General features: G+C 42.0%; 1 protein-coding gene across 1 annotated transcript in view; it reads left to right on the top strand.

The window, feature by feature from the left end:
• The window catches only part of LOC116505647 (b(0,+)-type amino acid transporter 1-like), a 35,747-nt gene extending 18,806 nt beyond the window's left edge, over positions 1–16,941 (top strand). The window contains exons 2-6 of the mRNA XM_032212995.1: positions 189–322; positions 7,275–7,404; positions 10,958–11,082; positions 12,848–12,935; positions 16,708–16,941. Of these exons, the coding sequence (XP_032068886.1) occupies positions 189–322; positions 7,275–7,404; positions 10,958–11,082; positions 12,848–12,935; positions 16,708–16,941 (711 nt within the window). The remainder of the gene's footprint in view (positions 1–188; positions 323–7,274; positions 7,405–10,957; positions 11,083–12,847; positions 12,936–16,707) is intronic.
• Positions 16,942–20,386: the final 3,445 nt, after the last annotated feature.

Raw genomic sequence — 20,386 nt, forward strand, 5'->3', positions numbered from 1 at the left:
TCTGGTCAGAGACCTTATTTATGTTTATTTTGGGCTTGCAGCCAGTTTGAGCCAAGGACTGATAAAGAGTGTTCCCTTTCAGTTTGTTTGCCTGTCATCTGTTAACAAGCGAAGGAGGGGGGAACAGAACACACACCTATATGTCTACATAGCTCATCACTGTGCATCTTATTTTCTTCTCTCTCCAGGTGACTCTGCCAAGGGCGTTGATGATTGCTATTCCTCTGGTGACCTGCTTTTATTTGCTAGTAAACGTCAGCTATTTTGCAGCCATGACTTCTGTTGACTTCCTAACTTCGGGTGCTGTTGGTATTACCTGGGGGTGAGCAATGCTAAATACTAAAGCCTTACCAGCTTATTCAACATAGGTGGCTACATTTTCTCTAGCATTCATGCACCTGCCCTATAAAACACTTTCCATCTCCAACATGTGTCAAAAGCTTCAGCCTTGCAAAACATTTAAAACCAATAGCACTTATGTACAACCCTTTGGCGAGAGGGAAAGGAAAGGAATTACTGAAGTATTGAAGTAACAATGGTTGCTTCAGTCATATTGTCTGAACGAGACATGGAGAAAAAATCTTTAGTATTATCATTTCCTCCTCTCCCTTTATGACCTAATCTCATTCTAATTGGCACTGTTTTGCAATTATGTTAGTTTGCTGTCCTGGTTTAGTGATTGATTTATCTTATGGTCCTCTGTGTGCATTGTGTTCCACTAATCCAGAGTGGGGAACAATGGTCCCTTTATGACTTGTGGAGTTCAACTCCCAGAATTTCTAAGCCAGCATAGTTCCCCACCCAGCACTAATGCATCAATCCCAGATGGTATTCAGCAGGTTCTGACCAGTTCTGAAGAACTGGTAGCAGAAATTATGAGTAGGTCGGAGAACCAGTAAATACCACCATTAACTGCCTCTGCCACCACCTATTCTCTGCCTCTTGAGTCCCAGCTGATTGGGAGGGAAGGGGATTTTGCAGTAACCTTTCCCTGGAGTGGGGTGGGAATAGAGCAGTGGTGGGTTTCAATGTATTTTACTATTGGTTCGCTTATGTGCCCGCACGCGACGCTTCTGCGCATGCACAAAAGTGTTCAGGTGGGTGGGTGGAGCCTCCCGCCACCGCCACTACTGGTTCGCCCGATTCAGGGTGAACCAACAGAAGCCCACCTCTGGAATGGAGATTTCACAGTATCCTTCCCCTGGAGTGGGGTGGGAATGGAGATTTTTATAGTATCCTTCCCCTGCCACGCCCACCAAGCCATGCCACACCCACCAAGCCACACCCACAGAACTGGTACTAAAACAATTTGAATCCCACCACTCATTAATCCCTTATTACTTTACTTCCATCGTCAGCAATCAACTCCCTGTGTTTGGAAAGGCACATCATTATTCCTTATGGACAGTCTGCTCTGTTTACACAACACTGTGCCCACCTATCTTTCTGAAATTAGCAACCTGTGTTTACATTTGAATCTGACCTTGCCAGATTTCAGAAATTTATGCTCCAAAAATATTTGAACACTTCATTAATAAGAAATATTTCTTCTTTAAAATACATTGAGGAAAAAAAGTGGCATTTTTTAATGAAATTAATTGAAGTCCCGCTAACTTTAAAGGCATACAGGAGCCGAGGTGGCGCGGTGGTTAGGGTGCAGTACTGCAGGCCACTTTAGCTGACTGTTATCTGCAGTTCAGCAGTTCAAGTCTCACCGGCTCAAGGTTGACTCAGCCTTCCATCCTTCCGAGGTGGGTGAAATGAGGACCCAGACTGTGGGGGTGATATGCTGACTCTGTAAACCGCTTAGAGAGGGCTGAAAGCTCTATGAAGCAGTATATAAGTCTAACTGCTATTGCTATTGCTATTTGTCATGGTACAATATTTTGCTATGTCTAAGAGAAACGTAAGAGGACTCAGCTTAATGTAAAAGGTAACGCCTGCTTTATTACAAACTTATATTAGAAACCCAATTGACAGATATGGTAAATCTGGGAAAATTCTACTTTGAACAAATACAATATATGAAGCAAAATTTGGAGAGAAAGCTAAAAAGTTAGTTGCCTGTCAGATGAAACAACAACAAAATTGAATATTTTCTCTGAAATTAAGGCCAGAGGTAGCCAGTTATTTAGTACAGGTAGTCGCCGACTTACAACAGCTCATTTAGTGACTGTTCAAAGTTACAGGACTGAAAAAAGTAACTTATGACCGTTTTCACACTTGTGGCCGCAACAGCCCCATGGTCACGTGATCAAAAGATTGATGCTTGTTAATTGGTTCATGTTTATGATGGTTGCCGTGTCCTGGGGTCAAATGATCCCATTTTGTGACCTTCTAACCAACAAAGTCAATGAAGAAACCAGATTCACTTAACAACCACGTGTCTAATTTAACAACTACAGTGACTCACTTATTAACTGTGGCAAGAAAGGTTGTAAAATGGGACAAAATTCACTTAACCAATGTCTCACTTAGCAGCCTAAATTCTGGGCTCAACTGTGCTTGTAAGTTGAGGACCACTTGTAATATGAAGCATGACCCGACAAATGCGCGCATGACAAAAGCGCACCGACGAAACCACGGTGAGAAAACCACGATGTCATAAACGCACCCACAACAACGCGCTGACAAAACCGCGCCGACAAAAGCGCGATTTAAGGTAAGGGTTAGGGTTAGGGTTAGGGTTAGGGTTAGGGTTAGGGTTCTTAGGTTGTTATTAGTTGTTTTTTGAAGGCACGCTTTTGTCAGCGCGCTATTGTTGGCACACTTCTGCGCATTCACCGGCGCGATTTCGACCTTGCAGTTTTCTCGCTGCGGTTTTGTCGGCGCACTTTTGTCGAGTGCGCATTTGTCGGTGAACCAATATGAAGTATATTAACTATCAGGGTTTTTATTTTTACTATTATGGTCAGTGGTACAAATTAGAAGATTTTACAACCAAACAACAACAGATTAATATGGGTAAACCTACTGAAATGGAAGAGCTTTCCCCATAGCATATAAATAATTTGATGCTATCACTGATGCTACAAGAAATTATAAAGGCAGTTAAATCTATGGCTGTATTCTCTATGGAGACAGCCTTAGGCTCAGATGGATTTTCAGTTGGATGGTATAGAACTTTCATAGCTCAATTGGCACTTTTTATTTATTTATCAGATTTATACCCTGGCAAAATCACAAAAGACTCTCAGCAGTTCCCAATGCTAACAGAGCACAATAATACTAGACACAGTTATCTTAAAATACATTTCAAACAATCACAACACAATACATGGTTGTGGACCCCCCAAAGCTCCCACCCATTACACTTTTTTCCTAGAAGGTCAAACAGCTGGATACAAACAACTGTCCATTCCAGAGGGCCAATCCCATCATTGGGCTAATCTGACTACAACAAACAACAAATGATAACATTGCTCACATCCAGACAACACAACTCCTTGGAGGTGAACACCAAGTTTAATGGGTGCTGTAGTTTTATTTCCCCCGACCCAACTCTTAACCCCAACCTGACCTAAATCTGACCTACTCGGGGGCCAATATCCCATCCCTCTCCTTCTCCCATCCTTCCTCACTCCACTCAGCTGTACTACAAGGGTCAGCAATCTGTTCAAGACCATTCACAACAACCCTGCCAGGCAAAGGTGGAGAGAAGCTTCCTCCACCATCTATAAATCAGAACCCACAAAACCCAAAGCAGACAATATATAACAATACAAATCACAGCAGAATATACCATCCGTGCAGACACAATGCTCAGAGATATTCCCTTTACCTTGAACATTGCAACTTCTTCTTGGCCAGTACTCTACCTATTGGCCAGGCGATCCTAACCCCCTCCTCCAGTCTTTCACCTAACCCAACACAGGTCAACCAAATCAATTAACTCTTCCCCTACAACCTCAATAAAGCCGCCAAGAAGAATGAGACAACATATAGATTAGTCCTGCAATTCCACATCAGGAGCTAATGTTTCAGGAGTTCTCTCCAGGGAAAAAAATATGATTAGCCAGAGCCCTGCTTAATATTATTAGAGAACTCTAAAGAGTCTTTCAATCTCACTACATTCCACTCTTCATTTGATGAGACTTATTACCATATTATTAAAACCAGGGAAAGACTCTGCCAGATGTGCAAGTCATGAGCTGGTATCATTGCCCAACTTAGATGCAAAGATATTACATTGGAAAAGAGATTATTGTACAAACACAGTGTCATCTCTAATTCATCCAACTCACTTTATCCAATTCAGCCAGGATTAATAAAAACAAACAGACAGACTGGCATCTATAATACTCATTAGTGATGTACATTTTGGAAATAGCCACGGACAATTGGACTCATCTGTTTTAATTTTGCTGGATATTGAGAAGGCTTTTGGTATGCTTCATATTAAATTTCTGGGTTATGAATTTTAAAAAGATTTAAATTTGATTTTCTAATGATGGGGGAATAGGAGATCAAGAACTCATCAGGATGTGCAATATTATTACAAATAGGGATTCTTGCTTATCTGAGGACAAGCACAGTAGACTTTTTAAAGTCACTTTTTTCCTTATTCAAGGAAAATTTTTAATTTTACACACAAGGTGAGAAGTTGCTTGACAATCAGATCTTTTGGTGTTAGGTCTCAGTTTTGATGGTTTCACACACACACACATGCGCGCGCACACACACACACACACACCAGAGGTGGGTTCCTACCAGTTCGCACCTATTCGGTAGAACCGGTTCGTCAAATCTACCAAACCGGTTAGAAGAGGTTCCACCAGTGGACCCGGAAAGCAGGCCACACCTACAGAAGAGGTTCCAAACTTTTTTGAAACCCACCACTGGTCCTTGGATATGATTATTCTACACTATCATGCTCATATTTATAAAACTCAGTGCCTCTGTGAAAGCTAAGGATTACTGCGTTTGTGGTGCAATCAGAACATTGCGTGTGTTGAAGTTGTTTTAACACAAACCAAAGATGCCTTTCAAAAACAAGTTTACATCATATTCTTATGCATGCCAGTGCTGTGTGTGAAGTAATTTAAGATGGTTCTGACAAGTGTTGTTGGCATCTTCATATCTGGTCACGTGGGTGGCAAGCCACTCCCATCCGGTCACATGGGTGGCAGGCCACTCCCACAAAGGAGGCCACACCCACAGAGTAGGTTCGAACAATTTTTGAAACCCACCACTGATACACACACACACACACACACACACCATTTGGCAACAGCACTCTTGCATGCTGTCTATCCTGAAGATTGAAAAAAACTAAGCAATTATAGATTCAACTAAGAGTTAGAACTTATACAGGTAATGGTCCTTGTCTTACATCAGTTTCTATAGTGACCATTCAAAATTATTACATCACTGGAAAAAGTGACTTGTGGCCATTTTTCACACTTATGACCACTTCAACATCCCCATGGTCACATGATTTACATTCAGAGGTTTGCCAACTGTTCATATTTATGGCAGTTGTAGTGTCCCAGGGTCATGTGATCACCTTTTACAACCTTCTGACAAGCAAAGTCAATGGGGAAAAATGATTCACTTAACAAGCCATGTTATTAATTTAACACGTGCAGTGATTCACTTAACAAATGTAGCAAGAAAAGTAATAAAATGGGGCAAAACGCACTCAACAAATTTCTCACTTGACAACATAAATTCTGGCCTCAATTGTGGCCGTAAGTCAAGGACTACCTGTATGCACTACGTCTAATGAATTAATGTAGAGCTTTCAAACCTGGGCTGCGAAAATCCCTGTGATTTACTAAATGTCATCAAAGACAGCCAGATAATTGTCTTGGCTACTAGTGGTCTTTTGTGTTTATGCAGTCGAGATTTGATAGTCCTTCTTAAATCCTCTTATTCTGAGACAAGGATCTCCTTTTTCAAATCTTCCCTTCCAAATCTTGATTGGACAGATGGGAATTATACTTCAAAATAATCGACAGGGCATGTATTTCTGTCTTGGACTTAAAAGCAGTCTTTTAATTATGCTCTGAAGCTTTTATGCCAGGGATGGCTAAGCTTTTCATTGCTGCGTGCTGAAAGTGTGTGTGAGACAGGATATGATAGGGCGCAACAGTGCGCACACGCACCCATAATGCAATGCACACATGACTTCCCGTGTGCTCCGCCTCCCCTGCACATGCACACATGAACCCCCTGCACTCCCCCACCCCCCGCATGCATGGAAGAGACACCCCAAACCAGCTGGCTGGTGGGAGGCGCGCATGCATGCACTGTGGAGCTGAGCGGGAATGACAGCTCGCATGCCCGCAGAGAGGGCTCTGCGTGCCACCTGTGACATGCATGCCATAGGTTCGCCATCACGGTTCTATACCGTTAAACATATTTCTTCCAAAAGTGACATAATCACCAATTCTGGTTAACTGTCAAACCAATGTTTTACCATACTTTAACGTTTTTAATGAGTGTTGATTGAAAGTGATAGCTACTATTGATTTAAACCTTGGAGACTTTCAGTATGGAAAAGCCATACAATTTGACTAAAAATTGTATGGTGAAGAACAGAGGTACCTAGCCAGGGGTGGATTCCTGCCAGTTCTAACCTCTTCTATAGAAGAGGTTCCACAAATCTACAGTGCCATTTAGAACCGGTTCCAGGTCCCTCCCCCCGCCCGTCTGCACATTATCAAGATGAAGAGCAAGAGGAGGAATTCTGGGAGTTGAAGTCCACAAGTCTTGAAGCTGTCAAGTTTGAACACCCCTGGGGTTTTTGTTTCTAAAGGGTTAGGGGTGCAAGGGTCTTGTAACTTGACAGCTTTAAGACTTGCACACTTCAATGCCAGAGTTTCTGAGTCAACATTTGGTTGCTAAGCAAGAGCGTTGTTAAGTGAGTTTCACCACATTTTACAAGTTGGCCATGCCCACCCAGTCACATGGCTGGCAAGGCACTCCCACCCGGTCACATAGCTGGCAAGGCACTCCCACCCGGTCACATGGCCGGCAAGCCACTCCCACCCAGTCACATGGCCAGCAAGCCACTCCCACCTGGTCACATGGCTGGCAAGCCACTCCCACAAAGCAGGCCACACCTACAGAAGAGGTTCTAAAAAATTTTGAAACCCACCACTGTACCTGGCATACAGATTTCTTTCAACCAACGTATTATGAAAATCAAGTCAAAACAGGCAGGATGTAATCTGAGTTTGAATTTGAGGTCTTCTTGGTCCTTAACCAACACTCCAGCCAATCCACTATGTCTCCTTTTTGGTAATATTTTATTTTATTTCCCTCTAAAGAAATAAAGTGCTGGGCAACTGGGTATGGCTGATGTCCCTGGCAGTTGCCCTTTCTTGCTTTGGATCGGTTAATGGAACGTTCTTCTGCGGAAGCCGGGTGTGCTACATTGCAGCAAGAGAAGGCCATATGGTAAGGACTGTGAACATACTGCTTTTTCCATTATATTCATGGAGGTATTATTATTATTTAATCAATCATTTTCATGTTAGAATCTTTTATTGTTACTCCATGCCCTCCCCCCCGGGTCCTTCGTGGATTTGTAAAGCTGTCTTCTAGTCAGCGGTTGCGTCTTGTTAGGGGGGTTCAACAGGGGCGGGCTTCAAAAATTTCAGCAACGGGTTCTCTGCTCGGTTGCTAGGTGAGAATGGCCATGTTGGGCATTGCCTAGTCAGCCTCCTGCACCACAGTGGGGGGCTCTTTTCACTTTCCCAAGGTTCCAGAAGCTTTCCTCGAGCCTCCGGGAGAGCGAAAACTGCCTCCCCTAGGCTCCAGAGGCCTTCCTAGAGGCCCGTTTCTCCCCCTCTCTGAGCCTCCACATAGGCCCATGATGGCAAACCTATGGCACATGTGCAAGAGGTGGCACACAGAGCCCTCTCTGTGGCCATGCAAGCTGTCACCAGCAGCTCTTCTGAAAACTGCCCCCAAATGGCCTGAAAACGGCCCCCCAAACAGCCAAAAATCGCCTCCAAAACAATCAAAATGGCCAAAAAGCCCCCCAAAACAGGCATGTGCATGCCGGCCAGCCATTCTTCTGGTTTCCAGCATGCACATGTGCTTTGGCCAGCTGGTCTTCATGGGTTCCAGAGTGCTGGAAAATGGCCTGAAAATGACCCCAAAAGCGGCCTGAAAATGGCCAGGAAAATGACACAAAACAGCACAAAACCAAGGTATGTGCACGCCAGCCAGCCGGTCTTCGGGTTTCTGGTGCTCTGGCGTGCAAGAAGACCAGCTGGTTGGTGCAAATGCGCATGCTGGAAACTCAAAGATCAGCTGGCCATCATGGTCTTTTGGTTTCTGGGGCTCCGGCATAGCAATAGCAGTTAGACTTATATACCACTTCATAGGGCTTTCAGCCCTCTCTAAGCGGTTTACAGAGTCAGCATATCGCCCCCACAGTCTGGGTCCTCATTTCACCCACCTCGGAAGGATGGAAGGCTGAGTCAACCCTGAGCCGGTGAGATTTGAACCGCTGAACTGCAGATAGCAGTCAGCTAAAGTGGCCTGCAGTACTGCACTCTACCCACTGCGCTACCTCGGCTCTTGGATGCATGTTCCAATTTGGGCACTTGGTGCCGAAAAGGTTTGCCATCACTGGCGTAGGCCCTGTACTTACCTCACATCCAAAATGGGCCCTATGGAGACTCCTGGGAGGGGCGTAGTGGGGTAGCAAGAGTGGGGTGGGCAGGGCCAGCCAGGGGTGGGGTTTGGAGGTTCTCCGAACCGGCCATAACATTAGCTACGGGTTCTCCTGAACCCGGGCAAATCCATAGCAGCCCACCGCTGGTGTACAACTCATAGAACAATATATAAATAAAATAAAATGCACTGGCAGGATGGGAGAATGAAAGACACAGTGCTTCACATGCCATAAATTCCTTGTATAACTTACGTTCCCTATTAAGGTTTAACACTTTTAATTACCTGTAACTCACTTGAGCTAATTTGACAATTTAAATTCTGTCATTTAAACCAACTAATGGTCCTGAACTCATTTAAAACTAAGACTGTTTACTTAGCTGTCAGCTATATTAGGCTACTGGATTTTTGGAAATACATAAAATTGAATCCAGATTTAGGATGTAAAACTATACTTATGTACCCAGAAGTAAATCCAATTAAATTATTTTTGAGCAGGCGTGTGCATCAGTGTATAAATTAATTGTATATAAAACTTATTGGAATTAATAGGACAAGGTAGTTACTACAGTAGTTATCTTTTATCTTAATGGGAATTGAGAACAATATATTTCCTTTGGCTCTAATGTCTTGAGTTTTAATGTATTTGTATATAGATAAAACTAACGAATCAATGAAAAACAAGTGAGGCTTATGGGAATTGGTTGTAACTTTCTGATCACAATCCTGCACGCCTCTCTTGTTCAATGAAAAATGGATATTAATTTTTATCAGCCGAAACCACACGCTCAGTTCTTCTGTATGTTAATAGCATGCTTTACCCTCCTACACAAGGTTGTAGCAGAAATGCAATTACAATTATTACTATATTCAATCGTGAATAAATGTTACAGTACTGTGCTATAAATCAATTATTTTGTGATAGATACCCATGTTTTATCAATCTGACGATTATTCTCCTCCTCCCTTCTCTGGTTCACCGACAAATGCGCACTCGACAAAAGCACGCCAACAAAACTGCGGGGAGAAAAGTGCGAGTTCGAAATTGCGCCAACGAATGAGCACAGAAGCGCACTGACAACAGCGCGCCGACAGAAGCGCGCTCTAAACCTAACCCTAAAGGTAACCCTAAAGGTAACCCTAACCTAACCCACAACCTAACCCTAACCCTAACCCTAACCCTAAACCTAAACCTAAATGTAACCCTAACCCTAACCCTTACCCTTACCCTTACCCTTACCCTAACCCTTACCTTAACCGTAATGGTGCTTCTGTTGGCGCTCTTTTGTTGGCGCGCTTCTGTGCTCATTCGTTGGCGCGCTGTCGACATCGCGGTTTTATCGCCGCAGTTTTGTTGGCGCGCTGTTGTCAGGCGCACATTTGTTGGGTCACGCCCTTCTCTACTCTAGGGTAGCTTATAAAATTTTAGCTCTGGAGTCCAACAGCTATCTGGGAACACTGTAAAGAGCTATAATGTGAAAGTGTCAGCTTGGGCCTGATTGGTTTATATTCTGCCAGAAGAGCTGTACATTTTGAATTTCCTAACACTACAGGAACTTAATGTGCAAGTACTCAACAAAAGGAAAGCAGAAGGGTATTCTGTCCGGAATACAACTATAGAAAGGCATCCTACCCTGATGTCCCGCTGAAAACCAGTAGCCTCTAATTCAAGCTGGTTTAGTTCAAAGATATAATGTTCCAGAGCCGTGACGGAGAACCTTTTTGGCACACACGCTTGTCTGGTCCGCAACCCAAAAGAAGAGCTGCCCAGGGCGCATGCACGTGCCTGAAAATGAACTTCCGGTTTCAGCTAGTCTTCCGGTTTCTGCCGAGCATGCGCGCATGACGATCAGCTGGCTGGCATGCATGCATGCTCACACAGGAAAATGGAAGGCCAGTTCTTCCAGTTTCCAGCACCGCCACGCACATGAAGGCAAGCTGATCATTGCTCATACATGCGTGCCAGAAACCTGGAAGAGGAACAGATGATTCTGCGCGTGCCAGGTGACATGGCTCCTTGTGCCACTTTGGGCACGTGTGCTATAGGTTCGCCATCACGGTTCTAGAGAAATTAACATGCCAGAAATAAGTTTGGTGAGCTGCTGGCAGAGAGACCATTACAGCTGTGTAATTCTAAATGACATGTGTGCTGGGCAATGGAACTTACTGTGGCTCCTGAGATTTCAAATTATTTCTCACAGCATAACCTCCTGTTCATTCATTTACTCATTAAAACTTTGGAGATTTGGAATAGAGGGTGAAGGAGCAAAGCAAACCTCTCAACATAGTTAGTTATGGTCTTTTGTTTTCGTGTCTTCCTTTTCAGCCCGACTTTCTATCTATGGTTCATATACGTTATTTTACACCTTTTCCCGCTCTCATATTTACTTGTGTGGTGTCGATAATAATGGTAATACCTGCGAGTTTCAACAAGATAGTGAACCTTTTCAGGTGGGTATTTCTAGCTACTCACAATTTACTCAATGAAATTGATCTCTCAGCCTCTTTTTGATTTTTTTTAATATATGAAAGTGATATTGCCTGTCAGTGTTCCAAGTATCATATAGAATTAAATCAGAGTCCAAGGCAAAACAATCCTTAAAGTTCCAATTTAATAGATCAGACATCTTGGAATTATGCTATGAAATCCCAATTCTGGAGGTTACATCAGAATCCCATCTAGTTAAAAGTTCATGATCTTGTCCCCACACCCAAAATCCATCACATGGTCCAATCGTCTTCTTGCACGCTAGCACTTACGCCCAGCTGCTTCCAGTCAGGTGCAAAGGTGCCAGAGGTGGGTTCCTACCAGTTCGCACCTATTTGGTAGAACCAGTTCGTCAAATCTACCGAACCGGTTAGAAGATAATCAAACTGTGGAGTTCCCAGTTCATGTGTAACCCTGGCTATGTTATTTCCTATCTAAGAGCAGCCGTTGCATTTGTATTTCTTTGTAGCTCTCGTATCATTAAAATATGTCATTTATTGCTGCAGTCACTTGTGCCTTGTGCCTATAATATTTTTTAAAAAAATATCCCAGGCTATATAGCTGCCCCTCCCATGCAATTCTCTTCAGGATAACCAAGTTACCAACTTCCCCAGAAAGGAACTCATTTACCTACTGGATCTTCATTTTAACATGCTTCAGAGTCTTACATATAGGGATTACTTTCCCCAATTCAGGTATAAAAGAGAAGCAGAGCTGGGTATCATCAGAGTGTGGATATCAGGCAGGGGTAGGTTCCAGCTTCTTCTACTGCTGGTTTGCTCAGGGATGTGCTTTGGGCACGTGCGCGCTATGCGCACATGCACAGTAGGTAAAAAATTGCTTCTGTGCATGTACAGAAGCAAAAAACAAGATGGCGGTGCCATAGAACCAGTTCTGGGTCGTGGTCAGCTGAGTAACTACCTACTCGGCGAAGTGGTAGGAACCCACCTCTGATATCAGGTCTCCTGACTTAGGCAAGGAAATCCCAAACCTCCAGACAATTAATGGCTTAGCTCTGTACCTCATCTTGGCTGAAAATTCTCAGATGTAGCTCAGCTATATTAGCATCTCCATTGGTAGCAAGAATGAAGTCCTGGAGAACAGCTGGTTGCCTATCGCAGAACAAAGGAAGAGGGGACATATTGCCCATGATTAAGAAATGACATTCCAAATAAGTGTAAAAATCTCACATGCGTGTGATGTCTCTGCTCTTACTGCAAATTGAAAAATTTATTCATTTATTTATTCAATTTCTGTATCTGCCCATCTCTGTCAATGACTCTGGACACCTTACGGCAGTGTTTCTCAACCTTGACAACTTGAAGATGTCCGGACTTCAACTCCTAGAATTCTGGGAGTTGAAGAATTCTGGGAGTTGAAGTCCGGACATCTTCAAGTTGCCAAGGTTGAGAAACACTGCCTTACGGTTACATTATTTGTGTCATTTGCACGACTCTATTTGCCCCTCCTCTATGGATGCCCATAAGTTAGTCTCCTAGATGAAAATAGAGATAATAATGTACTTCAACATCTATGGTTAATTGTAGATGTCTTGTCAAACTGTGGAAAGTGAACGAGATCTTTAGTACTATATTATGTATATTCTTCTGATATTTAAGTAGTATGTGTATATGTGTGGGGGGGAGGTATCTGGGTGTATATTTTTAATAGCAGTAGAAATTGCACGATTGCACATGGAACACTGCTACTAAATGTTACTTTATATAGCTTTACAGCTTGGATTTTCAACGGGATCAGTGTTGCAAGTCTCCTGTATTTAAAGATTAAGAAACCAGAACTCCCAAGATCTTACAAGGTTAGTATTGTATAAAAACATGGAAATCCTTTTTCCTATTCTTTTTCCTTTTTTTTTCTTTAGTTGCACAAGACAATGGTCATAACCCAAATTTGCTTCCTCCCACCCCCAAACTGGCATTCTCTAGATAGGTAGGATTACAAATGTTCGATTAACTTTCTACAAACATGTAGGAGTTGTAGTTCTACGGATCTGAATGCCAAAACAGGAGAAGACCATTATATTTTTTGGCCGTCCATAATTTCCTGGTTACCTCTTGTCCTGTTCTGTATTCAGGGTTGACCCTTAGGAACCCCATAGTTAACAGATACAGTAGAACCTCTGGACACGAATGCTTCTGACCATGACCAAATCGGGTTCCGACTCCCCACCCCCGCAGCCGATTTCTCTTTCCACACCATTTTTTTTGTAAGCGCCAAATTTCCAAAATTAGGTTTGGGTCATGACCAAATTGGGTTGCAACCAAAGTTATGGAATGAATGATGGTTGTGACCAGAGGTTCTACTGAACCTCTTTCAGTCTTCCTTGTCACATGAACCAATTGTTCCAAATACTTCAGTCTGACAACGTTGAGAAACTATTGGAAGAGCGATGGCCTTTCATCTGTTTGCTTGATCTTTGTCCCATGGCATTCTAGCAGAAGAGACAGGCCATCTGACCTGATAGCCAGGATGTATCAATCATTAGATGCGATTAGGCAGGTTTTGTGAACAGGAATGCCTTTCCTGGGAAAGGATGGTGCTTGCTTAGGGAAATTTAGATCAAGACCAAAGCGCGGGGGGGGGAGGGGGGGAGGAATTTAACCCGCTTCTCATATCGTATTCTGGATTAAACTGTGAACTATCTCACAGGGTGAAATGCATACTGTAAGTCTGATATGGATTAATCCAGAGGTGGTATTCAGCAGGTTCTGAAGAACCGGTAGTGGAAATTTTGAGTAGTTCAGTGAAGTGGTAAATACCACCTCTGACTGGCCCTGCCCCAGAGGTGGGTTCCTGCCAGTTCGCACCAGTTCGGTAGAACCGGTTCGTCAAATCTACCGAACCGGTTAGAAGAGGTTCCACCAGTGGACCCGGGAAGCAGGCCACACCTACAGAAAAGGTTCCAAAAATTTTTGAAACCCACCACTGACACACACACACACACACAGAGAGAGAGAGAGAGAGAGAGAGAGAGAGAGAGAGAGAGAGAGAGAGAGAGAGAGTGAGTGAAAGAGAGACTCACACAGAGAGAGAAAGAGAAAGAAAGGAAGAAAAAAAATAAAAAAATAAAAAAGAAAGAAAATGTGAGAGATGAAAGAAAAAAAGTAAAAAGGGACAGAGAGACAAAAGGAAGGAAAGAGAGAGAGAGAGAGAGAGAGGGAGGGAGAAAGAAAACACATGGCCGGCAAGCCACTCCCACCAGGTCACATGGCTGGCAATCCACTCCCACAAAGGAGGCCACACCCACAGAGTAGGTTCGAAATTTTTTTGAAGCCCACCACTGCCCTGCCCCCATCTATTCTCTGCCTCCCGAGTCCCAGCTAATCGGGAGGAAATAGGGATTTTGCAATATCCTTCCCCTGCCACGCCCACCAAGCCATGCCCACAGAACCAGTAGTAAAAAAATTTGAAACCGACCACTGGATTAATGATAGTGAGAGTCATCACTTTGAATATATATAGCAATAGCAATGTCAGTTAGACTTATATACCGCTTCATAGGGCTTTCAACCCTCTCTAAGCGGTTTACAGAGCCAGCATATTGCCCCCAACAACAATTCGGGTCCTCATTTTACCCACCTCGGAAGGATGGAAGGCTGAGTCAACCCTGAGCCGGTGAGATTTGAACAGCTGAACTGCAGAACTGCAGTCAGCTGAAGTAGCCTGCAGTGCTGCATTTAACCACTGCGCCACCTCGGCTCTTTATAGGTAGTCCTCATTTAGAACCCATATTTGGGAGTAACAACTTAATTTTTAAGTGTCCCTAAGTGAAACTATGACCATGCTTATGATCTTACTTCAGCTTTCCTTTACTTTACTGACTTGTAAAGGTTCTAAATGTGAGAATTGGTCATGAAGTTACTATTTTATCATTGTTGTAAGTGTGAATGGTTGCTAACTAAGGCAGTCACTAAACAAGGGCTATCTCGCTAATTCTTTAAAATCATCATTAATTGTTAGTTTCCTTGCAATCATGTGACCCAATGCTGATATTCTTATTCAAAATTTATCGGAAGGCACTTCCTGTTTCATATCATCAAAACACTGCTCTAGTTAGGCTAATTTGGATAGTAGGAGGACAGTTTTTAAGAACCCAGGGATACCATCCAGGCAATGTGATGCTTGTTATTTTTGTTCATCTTAGCATCCCAATATATCTCAGAAAAAATTGTTTAAAATATCTAATGGTTATTCCCTCCCCCCCCCCTTCACTTGTCTGTAGGATCATTGAAAAATAAAACAGGGAATACATGCTGTTCTATACTTCATAAATCCAAACACCCCATAAAATACAAGAAATTGAAATATAAGAAATGTTAGCGTTGTAATAAAGTATACCAAACTACATACCGGTAAATAACAACTGGGAGTATAAAAGATGGCAATTTATAACAGACAAGCTGGTGCCATCCAATGTTTCATTTATTCTCAGCTTCAGTCACTGGCAGAAAACTATAGGATTTACGGTCAGTGCTATTTGGAAAACTGTACTTTCACCTGTGGAAAACCATTAGTATAAGAACCTTCTTACCTTCTTTTAGCTGTTACTTGGCAAAAATCAATGCTCTGGCTTATGACTTTTTGACTTATTTTTTTGACTTATTTTTAATTGTTTCTGCCTGTTCTTAAAGCTTGAGGAGGAGATTGGAGTGGTTTTTTTTGTTTTGTTTTAAATCTTCTCGGTTTAAAACTTTAGTGAACTTTACTGGTTCACCGACAAATGCACGCTCGACAAAAGTGCGCCGACGAAACTGGAACGAGAAAACCGCAAGGTTGAAATCGTGACGATGAATGCACGCAGAAGCGCGCCGACAACAGCGCGCCAACAAAAGCACGCCTTCAACAAACAACTAATAACAACCTAATAACCCTAACCCTAAACCTAACCCTAAACCTAACCCTAAACCTAACCCTAAACTTAACCCTGAACCTAACCCTAACCCTAACCCTAACCCTTACCTTAACTTAAATCACGCTTTTGTGGGCGCGGTTTTGTTGGCACGTTGTTGTGGGCGCGTTTATGACATCGCGGTGTTCTCACCATGGTTTTGTCACCGTGCTTTTGTCGTGAGCGCATTTGTCGGGTCACGAACTTTACTTCACTCAAACGGTGTGGTTGTGCTTTTTCTATTTCTATCTCCATTGTTGAATATCATGTAGCTGAAATAGCATCATTCATATCTGAGAGGGAGACATTAGCAAAGGACTTTGGGGCATCCCAAAGTTTACAGGAGTGCCAGAAAATTGAAAAGAGAAGAATAAGAATGGTGGGAGGGGCAAAACATCCAACCTTAGTTCAACGGAAACTGAGTTTGTTCAGTGGCTATGCCGTGTGGGCTGATTATTGGAGGACACCTGGAAAATTTAAGGAGCATCTTTCAAACAACCATGGCTAGTTGGTTGATGATGATCTGGATAATATGACTTTTGACATGAGGTACTTCTTATTTCATCTACTGTGAACAATGAAACTGTACTGCTTTTCTCACTGAGAAAATGCCACCATTGTCTTTTTGAAAAACTTGCCCAAAATTATACAGTGACCATAAATATGTATCTTTTTATTCCAGGTACCAATCATCATACCAATCATTTTTCTGATGATATCGATCTACCTGGTACTGACACCCATCATTGACCAGCCACAGGTCGAGTTCTTCTATGTTATACTCTTCATCCTCAGTGGTATCATATTTTACTTCCCCCTGGTTCATTACAAGTATTCCCCTGCATGCCTACGGAAATTAACTATTTATATGCAGCTTTTAATGGAAGTTGCAGCAACTGAAAAGGACACAAAGTGAATTAATATTCATAAAGCCGCTTTGACAAATGTTCTAATTATCCGTACAGTTCTGATCTGTAGAGAAATGAGGGTACAGCTTTTCCTGATCATATTTCAGAAACGTTTTGAAACCGGATCACAATTGTTCCTACCCCTATCTAGGTAGTAATTGGGGGGAGGGGGAGAAAGAGAGGAAGCTACCAGAATGCCCTTTTTTATATTTATTGTCTGTTTTGCTTTTTAAATTTCTCTTTCTCCATTTTTTTTATACATACGTACACAGTTTTTTCTTTTTTCTTTTGTGGCTTGAATATCTTACTTTAACCAATAAAAAAGAAAAGAGGTTTAAAAAACCTGATAGATTTTTAGCTTGCTTTCTTTTCTACAAGAAATAATATTGCATTTATATTGCTGGAGATGCAGTGAAACTATCGCTTTATTTAAACATTCTGCTTTGTTCCATTTTGGTAACAATCAATTACATGGATTAACTCTGCTTGAGGTTTATCTCAATCACATGGAAATTGTCTTTGGGCAGACAAAATGAACACAAAATCCAATGGCATATTGTTCAGCATTGGAACGCAAATATATGAGTCCATCTATTTAGCAGTTTGCAACTTTAATTAATACAGATAGCACATGGATGATTGCAATGAATCATGGTTTCAATTTATTAATATATGTATGTCTACAAATATGTATTTTGTATGTTTTGCTTCCTTTTTAAACATATTTTTCTTCTTTTATAATTTTGTGTATTTTTTGTCTTTTTTGTCTTTAGCTAATAATAGTAAATTAAAAAAAAAATTCAAACCACTGTTTTTCTTGCCTTCATCTTCCTCCAAACAGAGAATTATGGATGAATTAGTCAGTGATTCTTCCAAACAGACAACAGGGAGAACTAAAGTAATCCTTACCCCTTTTCATTCATCTTTTGGTTCCTTTTGCACTGGTTTCCTTAGCAACTTCAAAACAATGAGATTGGTACCTGTAGGGAGAAACTTTAAAAACACCCCTCTACTAATTTAAAAAAAGAACAAAATAGCTGCATAGTCCTTTGGTCTTGACAAGGAGTTCATTTTTACTGGAAAGCTATAGTAACAGAATCTTGCAAGTCTGAATGTGCTTCCTCTCTCCCTCCCTTTATCTTTGTCTGAACTGGGGAAGGGATGGTGTGAGATGTTTACTCACATTACTTTTCTGGCCCTGGCTCAGAACCACTTTTATCTGAAGCAAGGGTGGCACAGTGGTTAGAAGGTAGTATTGCAGGCTAATTCAGCTCACTGCCAGGAGTTCAATCCTCTCCGGCTCAAGATTGACTAAGCCTTCCATCCTTCCGAAGTGGGTAAATGAGGACCCAGATTATTGGGGGCAATAGGCTGACTCTGTAAACTGCTTAGAGAGGGCTGTGAAGCACTGTGAAGTGGGATATAAGTCTAAGTGCTATTGCTATTGCCATCCTGGGGTTGATGAGTTCCCCTCCCCTCTCGACTTGTATGGCTGTATGACTCTTGTGTATTTTAATTACGTGTATTGTGTTTGTATCCCCTTTCCCCTTTTGAGTTGTTTGCCGCCCTGAGTCCCTCCCGGAGAAGGGCGGCATACAAATAAATTAAATCTGAATCTGAATCTGAATCCAATTGTTGTCTTGGCAGAAGCTTTTCTTCCTGTTCTTCAAGGCCCTTCTCTCTTCCCTGTACAAGAACAAGGCCAAGAGTTTTTGCCATTGGAAAAATTCACCTCAAAGCATCCTGCAAATCTTTCTTCAGTAGTTTTAAGCATAGCATAGTAATGGAAACAATAGCGGGTAATTATAAAATTGTGGAGCCATTCCTAATGTAGTTTAAATGCTGCCTGTTACACAAACTTAATACAAAGAAACCCCAGAGATTTAATTCTTCTGGTAACTGAGTATTGTGAAAGTACTTTTTTCAAACACCTAGAGTGAATGTTATCTATAAATATACTACAAATATGACCACTGGCATTCAATAAAGCTCTAACCCAGGAAGATGTTTATATAGTGCTAGCTGAAATCCAGGATCAGGGAGAGATTTGTAATAAAATATAATTGTGCTGTATTTTTCTATTAAGGAAGATTAATTATTGCCATAGAAATGGGATTTCTTCAATCTCTTCAAGAGCTTGGAGCATTTCATACAAAAATAATGAAATATATATATATTCAGAACTTTTAAAATATTTATATAAGAAAGAGTACATAAGAGTAAATTAAAAACAATGTTTTAAGTGGATATTAGCAGTAGAGGATTTTGAATGAATTTATGACAGCTTATATGCTGGTTTTTTAGATGGGAGATAGGAAATTTTGAACTGGAAACCAGATAGGTTCTAGTTACACTATATCCTATTTATATTCCCCTTCAGTACCAAATATAACAATCCCAAACAGATTGCAATGGCACAATTCATTTTTTTTTAAAAAAATGGGCTGCTTGTGGATAATATGCTAAAATATTATTTAGCCAAAACTCTCAAATTCTCCAAAATTTTATCAAGAATCTTTTTTCCATTCAATAAAGTTTTGCCGCACATTCACAACATATTGATTCATGATGTAGTTATAGTTGTAGCTGACCAAAGCCATTGCTAGTGTTTGAGCTTGTTACTCTCTGGCACACAAAAACCACAAGTCTGATAGTACCAGTTTTGGGATTCACTTACCTTCCCTACCCGTTCGCAAATGTGAGCACACCAGTGGTGGGTTTCAAAAATTGTTCGAACCTACTCTGTGGGTGTGGCCTCCTTTGTGGGAGTGGCTTGCCGCCCATGTGACTGGATGGGAGTGGCTTGCCGCCCATGTGACCGGATATGAAGATGCCGACGACACTTGTCAGAACCACCTTAAATTACCTCACACACAGCACTGGCATGCATAAGAATAGGATGTCAACTTGTTTTTTGAAAGGCATCTTTGGTTTGCGTTAAAACAACTTCAACACACGCAATGTTCTGATTGCGCCACAAACGCAGTAGTCATCCTTACCTTTCACAAAGGCACTGAGTTATATAAATATGAGCATGATAGTATAGAATAATCATATCCAAGAACCAGTGGTGGGTTTCAAAAAATTTTAGAACCTCTTCTGTAGGTGTGGCCTGCTTTTTGGGTCCACTGGTGGAACCTCTTCTAACCGGTTTGGTAGATTTGACGAACCGGTTCTACTGAATAGGTGCGAACTGGTAGGAACCCACCTCTGGAGCATACCCACCTTCTGCGCATGTGCACAAGATTGCGCATTACATCGGGGTGGGTGGGCAGAGCCTCCTGCAGCCACCGCTACTGGTTCACCCAAATAGGAGAGAACCAGCTGAATTCCATCTCTGGATAGTACTTTTTCAGACTAACAAATTTTAATGAAAGGCATAAGTTCCCATGAATGACAACTCGCATCATGCAATGGAGCAACCAGCCTGATGTAGAATTTAAACTGAAATGT

The sequence above is a fragment of the Thamnophis elegans genome, chromosome 3 (assembly GCF_009769535.1).
Source record: "Thamnophis elegans isolate rThaEle1 chromosome 3, rThaEle1.pri, whole genome shotgun sequence".
Lineage (NCBI taxonomy): Eukaryota > Metazoa > Chordata > Lepidosauria > Squamata > Colubridae > Thamnophis > Thamnophis elegans.